The sequence below is a fragment of the Macaca thibetana genome, chromosome 6 (genome assembly GCF_024542745.1).
Source record: "Macaca thibetana thibetana isolate TM-01 chromosome 6, ASM2454274v1, whole genome shotgun sequence".
NCBI classification, from domain to species: Eukaryota; Metazoa; Chordata; class Mammalia; order Primates; family Cercopithecidae; genus Macaca; species Macaca thibetana.
The window spans coordinates 176106761-176123448 of record NC_065583.1 but is presented as its reverse complement, the minus strand read 5'-3'; the positions used below and the strand labels follow the sequence as shown (position 1 = coordinate 176123448).

Sequence of the window (16688 nt, the reverse complement as noted above, 5' to 3'; positions counted from 1 at the left end):
AGGATGATTTAAGACAACATTTAGATAAATCTTTGGAAGAGAACAGTAGCTTAAAATCGCTTTTGTTGAGTATGAAAAAGGAAGTGAAGAGTGCAGACACTGCAGCCACGTTAAATTTACAGATTGCTGGTAAGTTTGGTCATTTTATAAACTGTAAGCGTTCAAATGTGCCTAGGTAACGAGGAAGGCAAGCAGCAGCAGACGCAGTTGGTAAGTGGGGAGCCGAGTCCCTGCCTTGCTGGCTGGCATGGAGGCTGCCTCGGCCAGAGTTTATGGCACACACGCGTGTCTGGGGCAGTCCTGGCGTGGATGTGGGAGGCAAGGCCACCTCTGTCCTCCCCCTGCCCGGCCGTCCTCCCCTCAGCACAGGGTGTCAGGGCTGCAGCTGCTGGAGCGGCCTGGTCACTGTGGGATTCGCTGCTCCTGTCTGGTGTCCTCCCACGGTTATGCTGCCGTCGAATCGGTGAATGAGCCTGTTGCCCAGCGTCTCAGCGTTACAGATTCGGGTTGCATTTCTGGTGAACCCGTGTTTCTCCCGAGCAGGCCTGCTGTGGTCACTGTTTCATCCAGATCCAGATCTTTCTCATTTCCCTCTCTTCACTTTTTTTGTTCTGTTTTGCTATTTTTACAAAAGTGTTTTCAGTATTTCAAGTTCAGATACCTGGATTTTAAATAAGGAAGTGCCGATGGAGTTTGCTGTCCATGGTAACCTTCTCGGTGTGGCATGGAGTTTCTTGGAAGTTTTAACTCATACTTCCCTGAGAATGACCAGTGGAGCATCTTTTCCTGGTCTAACCTCTCAGGGGCTCACAGGCTTTTTCTTAAAGTCCAGGTAGTAACTGTTTCAGGGCGCGTGGGCCTCATGGTGTCTGTCCCAACCAGCCGTGGCCTTTGTGGCAGGGAGGCAGCTGCAGATGAGGCCTGTGGCCGCTCTGTCCTCTAGGGCAGCATCTCCTCACATCTTTCGCCTGTTGGTTTTTATTGGGTGGTTTTATTGAGTGGCAAGAGTTCCTTAGAGTCTTCTTTTTTATTTACAAATTTTGCTTTTCTATCTTCTGTTTCTTTAAGACATTGTTATGTTTACAACAGGTCCTTGAATAACTGTTCATTCAACATCATTTCGTCGGAAAGGTGATGAGAAAAAACAATCGGTTCTCTGCCCGGGAGAACTGTGTGTGTGGCTTGCTCTCCCGGCTCCGTGGTTTCTCTGGGGGCGCTGGTGTCCTCCCATGCCCCGAAGCCGTGCACACCAGGGCGTTGGCGTGTCTGACCCGTCCCGTCCCGAGTGAGCGCAGGTACGAGCCGCCCGCCGTGCGATGACGTCTGATCAGGGCTGGTCCCCGCTTCATGCCCTGAGCCGCTGGGATGGGCTGCAGCAGTAAATTATGATCTAACTTGTCTATTACTCGGTCTTAAATGTATGCATTGCTTCCATTTATTTTAATGTTTACTATTGGAGGTGTTTTGGTCTTTGGCGGTTTGGTGACGTTCTTGTGACTAGAAATTGCTGTGGGAGCGTCACTCTTGCTCCCGTCGGCAGCCTGTGTGGATGGTGAATTCGGCTTCGTTCTACGGTGGTTGCTTTGCTTTGTGGCCGTTTCCGGAACCATCAGCACGAAGCGAGGACTTGCTGGACTTTCCCTTACACTCCTTCTTAGCAACTTCACTTGCCGTGTGAATTTTTTATTTTATTGCTAATTCTTCCCCGAGTTCAGACCTCTCTTTTCTGACATTTCTGATTGTGACTTACGTTGTTTTTCGTTTCTTCTGTCATTTTCTTTTTGTCTTCAGCTTATTTTGAAACAGTGGTTCTGGTGTGGGTCCATTCTGGGGGTGTGGCTTTCACTGTGGTAGGGCTGTTCTTGTGCCCTGACCTTTTGCCTTACAGAAACTGGGATTTGGCTTCAGTACTTTCTGCTTCTTTTTACATGAAAATTATGCTTCTGAATTTCAAGGAGGCAGGGTCAGGGCACCTTTTCTGACCTCATGGATCAAGGATAGGGCAGTCTCCTTTTGGGGATTCTCAGGCCCTGTTCTCTCCTCCACCCTTCTCTGATGCCGTCGTCCTGGTTGACCTTGACCCTGACCCCACACCAGCTGTTCCTCTTGGTGCAGGCTCTGTTGTAGAAGGGACCAGGCAGGTCAGCTCTGGGGGATCGCAGGGCTGCCTCAGCTTTTCCAGACTGCACGGGGGCCCCTGGCTTCACCCTCATGGGAGGGGCAGGGCTGTGGTTTCCTGGTTGGCCCACTGGGTTTCCCAAGAGGGCAAGGGCACTTGGGGGCTGTCCCGTTCTCAGAGCTGATGGCCACGGCCACCCCCTGCTGATGGCTGCCTCACCCCCGCAGAAGTGGACGTGATGTGTGACTTGTGGCCGTTGGGGGTTTGTCCCAGCCTCTTGTGTTTGGGGTCCCAAGGCTTCCTTGTCCCTGGGATGCTGTAGTGTTGTCCTTGGGGTTCTGGTTTTGCCATCTAAGGACTCTTGATTTGACCACCATGGGGACTGGAAGGTCCCGAAACTCTGCCACCCTGCGTTTCCTTCATTCCTGCCCTCTGTGAACATGTCTGTGGACATAGACTCCACGTGGCGTGGCCTTTACACTGTGGATGCTGCTGCGGCACTGCTGCCTCGTGGGTGAGAAGAGCCTGCCATCGGTGTCACCATCACCTTTGCCCACCACCTTCCCCCCCCGGCTCTCTCACTGCCTCTGTCATGTGTGGTTTTGCAAGAGTGTGTCTACGTGTGGGTTTATTTGTATCCCATGTTTGGATCTGGGGAGCCACTAAATAGTATCTCTCTTTTCCTCTTGCGCTGGAAATCCAGAAGCAGGCGGGAATTAGTAGATGGAAACCAGCCACATTTTCAGTCACTGATGGATGCAGAGTCAGAGGGCACTTGGGAGACCTGTGCCACTGTGGGCTGCTTAGTGCTTTTCCCGAAACCCACAGGCCCTCCCTTCAGGGGTAGAGTGTGCTTCCTGGTGGAGGAGAAACCAGCAGACAGGCCAGTGGAGGGGCTGCCAGCCAGTGCTGCCTCTCCCTGCCCTCACACAGGGATGTGGCTCCGTGGGGGCCTGTGGAGGGCAGACCACACAGCTTCAGCCTGGGGAGGGCCCAGGGTAGAAACAGCACAGGGTGGGGCCGTGGCATTCATGCTTGCCCTGTCTTTGAGTCTCGTTAAAACTGATCTTTTCCAGCTATATTCTTTTTCTGGTAACCAAGATCTAGTTTAAATGTAGAATTCATTTTCAAAATGCATGAATGAGTTTTACTAAATAATGGTACTTTTTATTTCTTTCTCTTTCAGGACTTCAGACAAGTGTGAAGAGGCTGTGTGGTGAGATTGTGGAACTGAAGCAGCACCTGGAGCACTACGACAAGATCCAGGAGCTCACGCAGATGCTGCAGGAGAGCCACAGGTGCCTGCCCATGAGGCTTGGGTGGGCCCCGGAGGGGAGAAGGCCCAGGCACAGGGACGGTGGGGCCGGACTGGGTCACACCCAGAAGGCACAGAGGAGCAGCTCCTGAGTCTTGGCCGATGATATCCAGGACCCACTGCTGATTTGAAACTTCCATAAACTTTCCTCTCTGAAAACTGAGGCCCTTCCTGCTGTTGGATGTGTGAGGCATGGATCATGAAGTGTGACCCATGAGGTGTGACTGTGAGATGTGGATGTGAGTTCTGACCATGAGGTGTGACTGTGAGGCATGGACTGTGAGATGGGACTGTGAGGTATGTGACCGTGGGGTGTGGGCTGTGAGGTATCGACCCTGAGTGTGAGGTGTGAGTGTGAGGTATGACTGTGAGGGGCGTGGACTGTAAGATGTGACCGTGAGGTGTGACTGTGAGGTGTGACTGAGGTGTGACCGTGAGGTGTGGACTGTGAGGTGTGACTGAGGTGTGACCGTGAGGTGTGGACTGTGAGGTGTGGACCGTGAGGTGTGGACCGTGAGGTGTGACCGTGAGGTGTGGACCGTGAGGTGTGACTGTGAGGTGTGGACCGTGAGGTGTGGACCGTGAGGTGTGACCGTGAGGTGTGGACCGTGAGGTGTGACTGTGAGGTGTGACCGTGAGGTGTGGACCGTGAGGTGTGACTGTGAGGTGTGGACCGTGAGGTGTGGACCGTGGGGTGTGACCGTGAGGTGTGGACCGTGAGGTGTGGACTGTGTGGTGTGACTGTGAGGTGTGGACCGTGAGGTGTGGACTGTGAGGTGTGACTGTGAGGTGTGGACCGTGAGGTGTGGACTGTGAGGTGTGACTGTGAGGTGTGGACTGTGAGGTGTGACTGAAGTGTAGACCGTAAGGTGTGACTGTGAGGTGTGACTGTGAGGTGTGACTGTGAAGTGTAGACCATGAGGTATGACTGTGAGGTGTGACTGAGGCATGGCTGTGAGGTGTGACTGAATTGTGAATGTGAGGTGTGGAGTGTGAGGTGTGGACTGTGAGGCATGACTGTGAGTTGTGACTGAGGCATGACTGAATTGTGAATGTGAAGTGTGGACTGTGAGTTGTGGACTGTGCAGTATATGACCTGCATGCAGTGTGACCAGGGGAGACAGGCATATGAGAGATGGTCGGGCATGGCGGGGCAACCTGGTTCCCCTGGGCAGCTGTGCTTCCCCCTTCACTGCAGTTCGTGTTCAGTTGGAAACATGGAGATTTCACCTTTACTCCCTGGCTATAGGGAGATGGGGAGAAGGGGGCTGGGTGTGAGGGGATCTTCAAGGCAGAATCTTAGTTCATCTTTAAAGAATTGTGTGCTGGGAAGTGGTTGGAAGCTGGGTGCAGAAAGGAAGAGGCGAGCTGCTGGAGGAGGCAAGCACAGGTTGCTCTGGGCGGTTTTGTGGGTGCTGTTGTGTGAACCCCTGTTCCTGTGGCCTCAGCAGGGAAGGCTGCTCTGGTCAGTTCCTCCCCCTCCCCCTCCCATTCCCTCTTCCTTTCCCCCCATCTCCCAATCCTCCTCCCTCCCCCAGTCCTCAGGCTGAGGCTGCCACACTCACCTGGGTTCGAATACAGTCTGGACATAGGTGTAGCCAGGCTCTGCCCCTTCCGGGATAAAGGCCACAGACCCCCGTGGGCCCATCACAGTTAAGTTATAGAGGGGAAGGGTCCTGAAAAGACTGGGCCAAGAGGAGATGCAGCGGCGCGGAAGGCAGGGGACTGTGGCGGCCATGGGTGCAGTGCACACGGTTGTCGGCGGGGCCGCGTCACTCCCTGGAACCTGGCGGGCCTGTCTGTGGCAGGTCAGGGTGGAGTTGGGGGTCATGCTCCTTGAGCACTGTCCTGGACGTGGACAAGGTAGGGTCACGGCTCCCAAACACAGTGGGATCAGGCTTCTGCCCCCAGGATTCATGCTAGCTTCATCCAGTCCTGGCCTGCGGCTCTTCTGGTGTTCAGGCAAACAGGGCCTGACCCTGCACAGTGGTCCCGTCAGGGGGGTGCCCATCTCTGCGGCTAATGTGGCCGAGGTCAGTGGGCCTTGCCTTGTCTAATACTTGTAATGCCCTGAGTGTTCTCAAGTCATCGCTGACTGGGTGAGCAGGGCAATTTGGAAATGACAAAGTTGGTAAAATGCAATAGCACTTTATTTCTAAAATAAAAATGGTCAAAAGCATTAAAAACTAGGACTCTTCTATTACACTATTACAATGTCAAAATTATTATATTTGACTGGGAATTAGAAATATTTCAGTCCCTGTATCCTTTCTCGAATTAGAACATTGTTTTGCTAGCCATGAAGTTTATCATCCTCTTCTCATAAAACTGGGTGTAGCTGGAATAGCAGAGGTGCCATTCAGTCACTCATTAGCCCGTTCAGCTCATTCATTCATTCCATAGGTGTGAGCAGCACCTCCAAGGCTGCTCCCAGGGGTCAGGGCAGTGGTTGGGAAGGGAGGAGGCAGGTGGGCGGTAGCCAGTGGGACACAGAAGGTGATGGGGCCACAGAGACAGGTCTGTGTGCAGGGCCAGGGCAGCTTCGTGCCCGTGCAGGGAGGTGGGCAGGCCCAGCAGGTGAGGACGACACCACTGGAGAGGACGGAAGTGCCAAGAAGCCGCTTCGCTGTCGTTCTGCAGCTCCCTGGTCAGCACCAATGAACACCTGCTGCAGGAGCTGAGCCAGGTGCGGGCGCAGCACAGAGCCGAGGTGGAGCAGATGCACTGGAGCTACCAGGAGCTCAAAAAGACCATGGCCCTGTTTCCACACAGCAGCACCAGCCAAGGAGGCTGCCAGGCCTGCTGACTCCTGCCGAGAAGCTGGGCCGCCCCTTAAGCTCCCTGCTAAAGCGACATCGTCTGCACCTTGGTCCTTCTTTACTGAGTGTACTGGCTGGCAAGAGTTCTCTCTTCTGTTTGTAATTATTTAGGAGTTTTGGAATGTATTCAGGGCCTGTAGCATGGTTTTCTAAAGCACTTCCTAAAATGATATGATTACTCCAAGCCCTTTGCATGTTTTCAGACAAAACACATTGACATATTTTGAGACAAACTGACCATTAATCTTTTATCCAGTATCCTGAGATGAAGTAAATGCAGTGTTTTACTGCCTGATGTGAGAGAGAGCTATGTATGATCATTAAAGAAAATAATTTTCTGTGTAACAAGCAATCTTTAATAAACCAATACATTGTTCTGAAAAGTTACTTTTTAAGTGGCTGTATACAAATTGTAACTGAGTTTGTCATTGAGTTATTTTATAGAACAAGCTGTGCACCATGATAGGTGAGCGGGAATAATTAAGTTCAAAGACTTAACACAAGTAACACTTATAGATGTGGGGGAAAAAAACCTTGAAAATACTGTCTTATGATATTAACATATCACAGCAAAAACATCTACCCAAGCCCTGGCGCTCTCTTTTGTTTGCAGTGTAGTTCTGAAAATTACATCATAATAGGACACTAGATTTTTAGTTTGGAAACTTCGTATCTTATGTCATACTTGCTGTGATTGGTAAAACAAGGTCATTTTTTTTAAATGACGTTTAACTGATACTGGGAAGAATGAGCAGGCCTAAGAAGAAAATGCTGTGTGCTAGCTGTGTGCGCACTTGCTGTGTGTGTGCACTTGGTTTGTGTGTGTGTGCTAGTTCTGTGTTCGTGCGGTTACTGTGTCAGCCGTGTGTGCGCTTGTATGGGTGTGTGTGCATGCATTCGCCTTATCTGTGTGCTAGCTGTGTGTGTGCACACGTGTGTGTGTGCTGTGTGTGCACACGTGTGTGCTGTGTGCACACTTGCTGTGTGTGTGCTAGCTGTGTGTGCTGTGTGCACGCTTGCTGTGTGTGTGCTGTGTGCACGCTTGCTGTGTGCACACACGTGTGCTGTGTGTGCACACGTGTGTGTGCTAGCTGTGTGTGCTGTGTGCACGCTTGCTGTGTGCGCACACGTGTGTGCTGTGTGTGCACACGTGTGTGTGTGCTGTGTGCACACTTGCTGTGTGTGTGCACACTTGCTGTGTGTGTGCTGTGTGTGTGCACACTTGCTGTGTGTGTGCTAGCTGTGTGTGCACACTTGCTGTGTGTGTGCTAGCTGTGTGTGCACACGTGTGTGTGTGCTGTGTGTGCACACTTGCTGTGTGTGTGCTGTGTGTGCACACTTGCTGTGTGTGTACACTTGCTATATGTGTGTGTGCTGTGTGTGCACACGCTGTGTGTGTGCTAGCTGTGTGTGCACACTTGCTGTGTGTGCTAGCTGTGCTGTGTGTGCACGCTTGCTGTGTGTGTGCTGTGTGCACACTTGTATGTGTGTGTGCTGTGTGCACACTTGCTGTGTGTGTGCTAGCTGTGTGTGCACACTTGCTGTGTGTGTGCTGTGTGTGCACACTTGCTGTATGTGTGTGTGCTGTGTGTGTGCGCGCTTGCTGTGTGTGCGCTTGCTGTGTGTGTGCACCTGGTTTGTGTGTGTGTGCTAGCTGTGTTCGTGCGGTTACTCTGTCAGCCGTGTGTGCACTTGTACGGGTGTGTGTGCATGCATTCGCCTTATCTGTGTGCTAGCTGTGTGCACACGTGTGTGTGTGCGCTAGCTGTGTGTGCTGTGTGCACGCTTGTGTGTGTGTGCTAGCTGTGCTGTGTGTGTGCACACTGTGCTAGCTGTGCTGTGTGTGCACACGTGTGTGCTGTGTGCACTTGCTGTGTGTGCTAGCTGTGTGTGCTGTGTGCACACGTGTGTGCTAGCTGTGTGTGCACACGTGTGTGCTGTGTGCACTTGCTATGTGTGTGCTAGCTGTGTGTGCTGTGTGCACACGTGTGTGCTAGCTGTGTGTGTGCACTTTGTGTGCTAGCTGTGTGTGTACACACTGTGTGTGCACTTGCTATGTGTGTGCTAGCTGTGTGTGTGCACTTTGTGTGCTAGCTGTGTGTGCTGTGTGTGTACACACTTTGTGTGCTAGCTGTGCTGTGTGTGCACACGTGTGTGCTAGCTGTATGTGCTGTGTGTGTGCACACTTGCTGTATGTGTGCTAGCTGTGTGTATGCACACTTGCTGTGTGTGCTAGCTGTGTGTATCTGCTAGCTGTGTGTGCATGCGCTCGCAGTGTGTGCTGTGTGTGCTTGTGTGTATGCTAGCTGTGTGTGTGTGTGTGTGTGTGTGTGTGTGTGTGTGTGGATTGTACCTCTAGGGAAGTCAGCGGTGGGACTCTGCTGTCTCTTCCCCAAAGAGGACTTCCTGGTTTTCAGGCTGCCCTCTTGTGTCACCTCTGTCCAGTTGTGGTCATAACTCAGCAGGAAAATGTGTCATACCAAATTTACTTTCTGTAGGGTTGGGATGGGGTTGTCATCACATAATTTATGTATGTAAAAGTATTAGAAGATGTTACTATTAGTCCACCTTAAGCTTATAGATGCTTACCTCGTTTGGGTTTCATTGAGCTTCTTGGACCTGTGAGTTCATATTTTTCATCAAATTTGGCAAAGTTTCAGCCACTATTCATATTTCTTGTCTGACCCCCTCTCTCTCTCACTCCTCCCTCCCTGCCCCTGTCTGGGGGCAGCTTTCTGTTAGATTGTGATACTGTCTCACGGGTCACTAAACTCGATGCTTTTTCATCCTTGTTCTCTCATCCTTTCCTTGACGGTTTTATTGTCCTGTTGAGAGGCTTACTAATCTTTTCTTCCACTTGCCTAATTTGATGTTAAGCTTGTATAGTGAATTTTTTACATCAGAAATTAGATATATTTTTAGTTCTAAAATTCCATTTGAGGCTGGGCAGGGTGGCTCACACCTGTAATCCAAGCACTTTGCGAGGCTGAGGCAGGAGGATCGCTTGAGGCCAGGGGTTCGAGGCCAGTGTGGCCAACCTGGCAAAACTCCATCTCTGCTAAAAATGAAAACTAGCCAGGCGTGGTGGTGTGCACCTGTAGTCCCCAGATTCTTGGGGGGCTGAAGCAGGAGAATCGTTTGAACCCGGGAGGCGGAGGTTGCAGTGAGCCGAGATTGCACCACTGCACTCCAGCCTAGATGACAGAGCAAGACTCCATCTCAAAAAAAAAAAAATCCATTTGATTCTTTTTATTAGTTTTATATCCCATTATTTTCATGTTTCCATTAACTCCTTAACCTCGTTTTTAACAGGCTTACTAGACATTCCCAGCTGTTCCAAAGTGGTTGTACCAGCAGGCCCGACTGCTAGTTGTGTATGACCACGTCTGCCGGTCCATGTTCTCAGCACCCATTGCCTGAAGTATTAGCACCTTCACTCTGGAGGGTGTGGGGTAGACCTCCTGGTTTCATTGGCTTCTCTCTGTTCAGCACCTTTTCACAGGATTTCCTGTTTGTAAAGTACCTATTCAAGTATTTTCCCTACTTTTCTATTGGATGGTCTGTCTCATTTATTTGCATGTGTTATTTATGATTCTGGATAGTAGGGCTTTGTGAGTTACATTTGCAAACAGCTTTTCTTGTCTTTTTACTTTAATGGTGTCTTTTAAGATAAATTTTAAACTTTAATGTGGCCCAATATATCAATATTTTGTTTCATGATTAAAGCATTTTGGATACTAATTTTTAATAATCTTTACTCTGCCTTAATCATAAGGATACTCTGTTATCTTCCAAAAGATTTTACAGTTTTGCATATTTTGGATTTTAGATATAGATTCTACCCAGAATTGATTTCTGTGCCTGTTTTGAAGGTTAAGGATCCAGTTTCATTGTGTTGCAGACATAAGCCCAGTTTCCCCAGCCGTGGCCGCTGAAGATTCCTTTGTCAGGATGATTTGTGTCTGTTTCTGCATCTCCTTGTCTGTCTCTGCCGATACCACACACTCTCGGGTGCATGCTTCCATCTTACGTTAGGGTGTCTTGGCTGTTTTTGACCCTTTACATTTCATACATTTTAGAACTAGCTGGTTGAGTTGGGATTTTGTTTGGGATTGTATTGAGCCTGTAGATCAACTTGGAATCATTGACATACTTGCAATACTGGGTTTTACAAACCCTGAATACGGTATCTGTCTCTCCAAATGATAGCTCTCCTTCAGCGGGTGTTAATACAGCCTCATACTTTTCACAGTGGTCTCGTATGTCTTTTGTTACATTTAATCCTAGGTCCTTGTTATTTTGTGATGCTGTTTTTAAAAATGTGCTTGGATTTCATTTCCTTTATGTGTTGCCATTTCATGGAAATTCAATTTTTGTGCATTAATTTGTATCTAGCAATCTAGTAATTTTAATCATTTGCCTGTAGCTGTTTTCTCATTTTTAGGCACACAGTCATGTTTTCTATGAGTAATGGGGTTTCTTTCCCATTCCTGTTACTCTGGATTTTTACTTTATGTTTTTATTTTTGTTTTGTTTTTTGCTTCTCTGCACTGGTCGGAACCCCTAGTGCAATGCTGATTAGAGGTGGTCACAGAGTGGGCGGCGGCGTCTTCTTCCTGATATTCAAAGGGGTGATAAATTCTCACCATTTATCCACTTGTAATAGATTTTTTTTGTTTTAAAGCTGCTTCTATCAATAATTCGCATCAAGAATGGATGAATTTTATCACTTTTTCTGCAAGGATTGAGATGACCGCATGATTTTTATCATTTAATGTATTGATGTGGTTAATGACCATAATTTGCTGTTGTTAAAAATAAACCTTGGCCGGGCGCGGTGGCTCAAGCCTGTAATCCCAGCACTTTGGGAGGCCGAGACGGGCGGATCACGAGGTCAGGAGATCGAGACCATCCTGGCTAATATGGTGAAACCCCGTCTCTACTAAAAATACAAAAAACTAGCCGGGCGAGGTGGTGGGCGCCTGTAGTCCCAGCTACTCGGGAGGCTGAGGCAGGAGAATGGCGTAAACCCGGGAGGCGGAGCTTGCAGTGAGCTGAGATCCGGCCACTGTACTCCAGCCTGGGCGACAAAGCGAGACTCCGTCTCAAAAAAAAAAAAAAAAAAAAAAAAAAAAAATAAACCTTGAATTTCTGAGATAAATCCAACTTAATAATTATGGATTTTCTTTTACATACATATTGTTGTATTTGTTTTGTTAATATTTTGTTTAGCATTTTGTGGCCCAGCTATACCACCTACCACCTGTGTTCGGGCCCTGATTTCCTCGTCTATAGAATGGGGAAATAGTGCCTTCCTCACAGGGTTGTTGTGAAGGTAAAATGAGTTAGTATGAATAGAACTCTCAGGCAGCGTCTGGTGCATCCTGAGCACTGGGTAGCTGCGTGCTCTAATACAGCAGTTAGTATCTCTCTTCACGGGTGACAGCCACTTACGATTTTCCTTTGTAATGCTGTTCTTGTCAGGATTCGTGTCTTTACACCACTGTAAAATGAGCTACATTGTGCATTCTTTCTACGTTCTCTAGGAGAATTTATTTAATATTATAATTATTTCTTCCATGGATGTTTGATGGAATTTGCTGGTGAAGTCACTTGTGCCTGGAACTTTCTTTGTCAGGAGGTTTGACTGCTGATCCCGTATAACTCAGTGTTCCAGGATGTGGCAGAGCTGTTCACACAGACCATCCTTATGTCCCCCTTGCCTTTATGCTGCATATCCGTGAGTTGGGTTGGGCCGTGTGACTGCTGAGCAGCAGCCTGTGCGTGGGACTGAGGTGAGTCATTTCAAGGCCAGAGCAGTGGGAGCTGGTGCGTCGCGTTGATAGCTTCCCTACCAGTGACCTGGGCAGCCGCATCACAGGATTAGGAAGCCAGTTTGTCTTCTGTTGCAAGAGATCTCTTGTTATTCCCGAAGTTGGACGTCGTGTGAGTAATAAATTTTGTGTGTCCGGCCACTGAGGTGTCGGGTTTTCTACCGTCGCTGGCAGTGACTTCCCCTAAGTCGCAAGGCTGAGCAGGCTTTCCATTTCTTTTGGAGTTAGTTTTTATATGTTATGTGTCTCTAAGAATTGGTCCATATTGTCTTAATTTTCCATTTTGGGGGATATAACACACATAATTTGAATGGCTTCAGCATTTGAAGTTGTGTGTGTCCCTGTGGCAGAGACGTAGGGACAGTTGTGTCCCTTCAAGCAAGACCTTGCTATCTAGGGGCAAGGAGCGTAGGGACAGAGACCATCTCTAGCCGCCATGCTGTCAGGCTGTGCCTGGGCTCTGGAGCTGAGGACACACTCATCCAGGCAGCCGCAGCCGGTGTCCAAGCAGGCAGGGCCTGGACCTAATGCGAACCACAGGGAGCTCCCTAGCAGGCCATCTCCAGAGCCTCCCTGAGGCCTCCTGGCCACGCTGCCTCCTCCCCTTGCGCTGTTCAGGGGCATTCCTCATCAGTGAGCCTCTTGTGATACAAAGGCCACCTCAGCATCTGCCTCCCGGGGACCCAGCCCATTCTTGGCCATTCTTCATATTCGTTGTTTGAACTTTCTCTTCAGTTCTTTCAAAAAAACACCCTTTGCCTCCATTTTCTTTTCAATTTCTGATCTGATCTATCGTTAGCCATGCTGAAATAACAAAATATTATTTTATCGATTTCCCTGTTCTGTTTCTTTCTCTTGTTTTATCAGTGAATCTGATTGATCCGCCATCTAATTAGTTTTAATCTGCCATCTTATTTTGTGCTGTTTGTTCTATTCCATGATTTTTTCCCTCTCTACTTTTGCCACTTTTAGATGATCTGTCATCCCACATGTCCCTCTGCTCATTTGGAGACTGTGTACTCGCTTCTGTTCTGTTCTTACGGCATGTGTGCGTTTAATCCGTGTTCTGACCCACCCCTGGGGTTCCTTGAGCGCAAGACGCGCGTCCCTCCCCATGCTCCTGTTCTGCTCACCTGTGGGGGTTCCCAGGTATTTTTATGGAACATTTTAACCTCGCAAAGTATTGATATAGTCACTGTTAATTTGGAGTTATTGACCTATTTATTCTGTCTGCTCCACTTTCTTCACAAACCAGACATGCCATTTGAGATCACCTTTGCTTTCTGCATTTAGAATTTCTCTTAACATCTGCTGCTGGCAAATTCTCTTTTCATTGTCTAAAAATGCCTTTATTGTATCCTCATTTTGGAAAACTGTTTCACTGGGCTAGTATCTCAGGTTGGCAGCCTGTGATGACGTCGCCCTGTTTTGGGGGCTACGGTGGTGTTCACAGTGTTCATGTATCATGTCCATTCCCTTTGAATTAGACCCCACCCAAGGCTGCACCAGTGGTAGACCAGGACTCACAACTGACAGATGGCTGGTCCGCCTGCTCCTCCTTCACAGTCCTCCTGTCTAGATGAGGAAGCGAGAGGCTCCGTTAGGCAAAGGGGACACAAGGCTCTCAGCCCTGTGAGCTTCAGCCCAGTGGAGGCACTCAGCACACTCCCTACCTGGGGCCCCTCCAGTACCCATCCCCTGTTACCATCTGTTACAGATATGTGTGCTCTGAGGAACAGAGAAATCCACGTTTTAAAACACCTTTATTTGTCACTTTACCAACTGGACACACAATGTTAATGACAGCAGACACACAGGGGCATGTGCACACAGACATGAGCTGTTTCACTACAGGTTTGCAAGCCAGGCTCAACAGCAAGTCCAACAGGCGACACCACGCCTCTCACCTGCAGAAGGGACAGCACAGCCACCCCACCCCACAGACGTTCCCAGTGAGTGCGGTTTAGACGTTGGCAGAAGTGCCTTTCAGAGTCAGAACAGCCATGACATGGACATCACCTGTCACACTGATAAAGTGATACGCTCAGTACTCCCTTATGTTAATCACACAGTGTAAAAATATATTGCACATATATATATATAAATTTGTTTCCCTTTCTTGAAAAAAACTTAGTACAAACTAGTAGTTACACGATCCCTTTCAAGTTTCTCTTAAGTTGTGCAGATTTCCTTTGTGGTTTGGCTTAGTTTAGTTTTTTAAGAGGTCAAAAGAAAGAAGTCAAGCATCTCGCTGTGCCCATTATTCCCCATCACAGGCCAGGGGACAAATGCCACACCCTGGACCACCAGAGCTCACAAAGTGTTCAGTAGTAAGAGGAGGAAAGATGCAGGTTCAGTGTTTGAAGGATGTTCTGGCCTATTGATAACATCACCGTCCAGCCTCATCGTCCCCCTGTGCCATCCCCTCATGGTGTGTGGTGTGGGGTGGGAGGGTGGCCAGTGCACACGTGATTGCCCAAAGGAGGAGATTGAGCTGGGCCAGTAGAGGGACAGATAAGTGTCCAGGGCCAAGGCGTCTCCATCTCAACTCCTCCCCACTCCAGTTGTACAGCAGAAGGAGCCACAGGCATGTGTGAACACACAGGACAGGCCCTGTGCCAACAAAACACCATTCACAAAAGCAGGCAGCCACAGCAGCCCAGGGCGGGGGCCGGGGTAGGAGGTGACGCCCACGCAGGGCTGCTGTGGTTGGCCCTGAGCTGGCACCCCTGGGGTCTGGGATGGAGCGGCACCGACAGGCAAGTGGGGCGGCCACAGCACATGATGCCAGCCCAACTCCACCATCTGTGCCCAAACTTGGGACAGGATATTAGAAGGTGTAAAAATAGTCCAGTATAAACATATATCTTCTGCTACAATATTTTAAACATATAATTTGAACTTTAATTTTGGTAAAGCTAACTGTTATGAACACTACCTGGTTGCTTATCCTATAGCAGTAAATAAAAATGAGTAAGTACTCTGGTGTGAACAGTCTTCTCAATGCGCTCCCTCTGCCTTTCTCCTTTCCTGATGCTGACACACGATCAGCGCTGTCCTCCCAACAGAACCTGTCCCTCTCTCCTGGTGTCACCCCCGACAGAACCTGTCCCTCTCTCCTGGTGTCACCCCCGACAGAACCGGTCCCTCTCTCCTGGTGTCACCCCTGACAGAACCTGTCCTTATCTCCTCTTGTCACCCCCAACAGAACCTGTCCCTCCTCCTGGTGTCACCCCCAACAGAACCTGTCCCTCTCTTCTGGTGTCACCCCCGACAGAACCTGTCCCTCTCTTATCTCCTCTTGTCACCCCCTTATCTCCTGTCACCCCCAACAGAACCTGTCCCTCCTCCTGGTGTCACCCCCAACAGAACCTGTCCCTCTCTTCTGGTGTCACCCCCAACAGAACCTGTCCCTTTCTCCTCTTGTCACCCCCGACAGAACCTGTCCCTATCTCCTCTTGTCACCCCCGACAGAACCTGTTCTCTCTCCTGGTGTCATCCCCGACAGAACCTGTCCCTCCTGATGTCACCCCTGACAGAACCTGTTCTCTCTCCTGGTGTCATCCCCGACAGAACCTGTCCCTCCTGATGTCACCCCTGACAGAACCTGTCCCTCTCTCCTGGTGTCACCCCCAACAGAACCTGTCCCTCTCTTCTGGTGTCACCCCCAACAGAACCTGTCCCTTTCTCCTCGTCACCCCCGACAGAACCTGTCCCTATCTCCTCTTGTCACCCCTGACAGAACCTGTTCTCTCTCCTGGTGTCATCCCCGACAGAACCTGTCCCTCCTGATGTCACCCCTGACAGAACCTGTTCTCTCTCCTGGTGTCATCCCCGACAGAACCTGTCCCTCCTGATGTCACCCCTGACAGAACCTGTCCCTCTCTCCTGGTGTCACCCCCAACAGAACCTGTCCCTCTCTTCTGGTGTCACCCCCAACAGAACCTGTCCCTCCTCCTGGTGTCACCCCCGACAGAACCTGTCCCTTTCTCCTCTTGTCACCCCCGACAGAACCTGTTCTCTCTCCTGGTGTCATCCCCGACAGAACCTGTCCCTCCTGATGTCACCCCTGACAGAACCTGTCCCTCTCTCCTGGTGTCACCCCCGACAGAACCTGTCCCTATCTCCTCGTGTCACCCCCAACAGAACCTGTCCCTATCTCCTTGTGTCACCCCCGACAGAACCTGTCCCTCTCTCCTGGTGTCACCCCTGACAGAAACTGTCCCTCCTGGTGTCACCCCTGACAGAAACTGTCCCTTTCCTGGTGTCACCCCCAACAGAACCTGTCCCTTTCTCCTGGTCACCCCCAACAGAACCTGTCCCTATCTCCTTGTGTCACCCCCGACAGAACCTGTCCCTCTCTCCTGGTGTCACCCCCGACAGAACCTGTCCCTCTCTCCTGATGTCACCCCCGACAGAACCTGTCCCTCTCTCCTGGTGTCACCCCCAACAGAACCTGTCCCTATCTCCTTGTGTCACCCCCAACAGAACCTGTCCCTCTCTCCTGATGTCACCCCTGACAGAACCTGTCCCTCTCTCCTGGTGTCACCCCCGACAGAACCTGTCCCTATCTCCTTGTGTCACCCCCAACAGAACCTGTC

The 16688-nt window shown here is 49.9% G+C and overlaps 3 protein-coding genes and 1 long non-coding RNA gene across 54 annotated transcripts in view; 1 reads left to right on the top strand and 3 right to left on the bottom strand.

Moving 5' to 3' along the window:
* CCDC127 (coiled-coil domain containing 127) overlaps positions 1 to 4949 on the bottom strand; it is a 417207-nt gene extending 412258 nt beyond the window's left edge. Inside the window, exon 1 of the mRNA XM_050795359.1 lies at positions 4940 to 4949. The gene's annotated coding sequence lies outside the window, so the exon portion shown is untranslated. The remainder of the gene's footprint in view (positions 1 to 4939) is intronic.
* Positions 1 to 6636, top strand: part of CEP72 (centrosomal protein 72) — a 36205-nt gene extending 29569 nt beyond the window's left edge. The window contains exons 10-12 of one of the 2 annotated variants that reach the window (XR_007726772.1): positions 3 to 129; positions 1090 to 1295; positions 3306 to 3386. Coding sequence is in view for 1 of the 2 variants with exons in the window: in XM_050795357.1 (XP_050651314.1) it covers positions 3 to 129; positions 3306 to 3417; positions 6075 to 6240 (405 nt within the window). In the remaining variant the exon portion in view is untranslated. Of the gene's footprint in view, positions 1 to 2; positions 130 to 1089; positions 1296 to 3305; positions 3418 to 6074 lie in introns of those variants that run through there. The other variant, XM_050795357.1, reaches the window with a different exon arrangement.
* A 634-nt stretch (positions 6637 to 7270) lies between these two features.
* LOC126957452 (uncharacterized) lies at positions 7271 to 8404 on the bottom strand. Its single transcript, XR_007726773.1, has 3 exons — positions 8157 to 8404; positions 7330 to 8090; positions 7271 to 7283 (listed from the first exon to the last, which is right to left on the bottom strand). It is a non-coding gene; the product is annotated as an uncharacterized LOC126957452 (long non-coding RNA).
* A 5427-nt stretch (positions 8405 to 13831) lies between these two features.
* The window catches only part of TPPP (tubulin polymerization promoting protein), a 33346-nt gene continuing 30489 nt past the window's right edge, over positions 13832 to 16688 (bottom strand). Inside the window, exons 5-9 of one of the 50 annotated variants that reach the window (XM_050795231.1) lie at positions 16404 to 16683; positions 15833 to 16306; positions 15630 to 15694; positions 15495 to 15529; positions 13832 to 15459 (exon numbers count right to left, since the gene is read on the bottom strand). The gene's annotated coding sequence lies outside the window, so the exon portion shown is untranslated. Of the gene's footprint in view, positions 15460 to 15494; positions 15765 to 15832; positions 16684 to 16688 lie in introns of all 50 variants that reach the window. The other 49 variants (XM_050795225.1, XM_050795223.1, XM_050795228.1 and 46 more) reach the window with 49 other exon arrangements.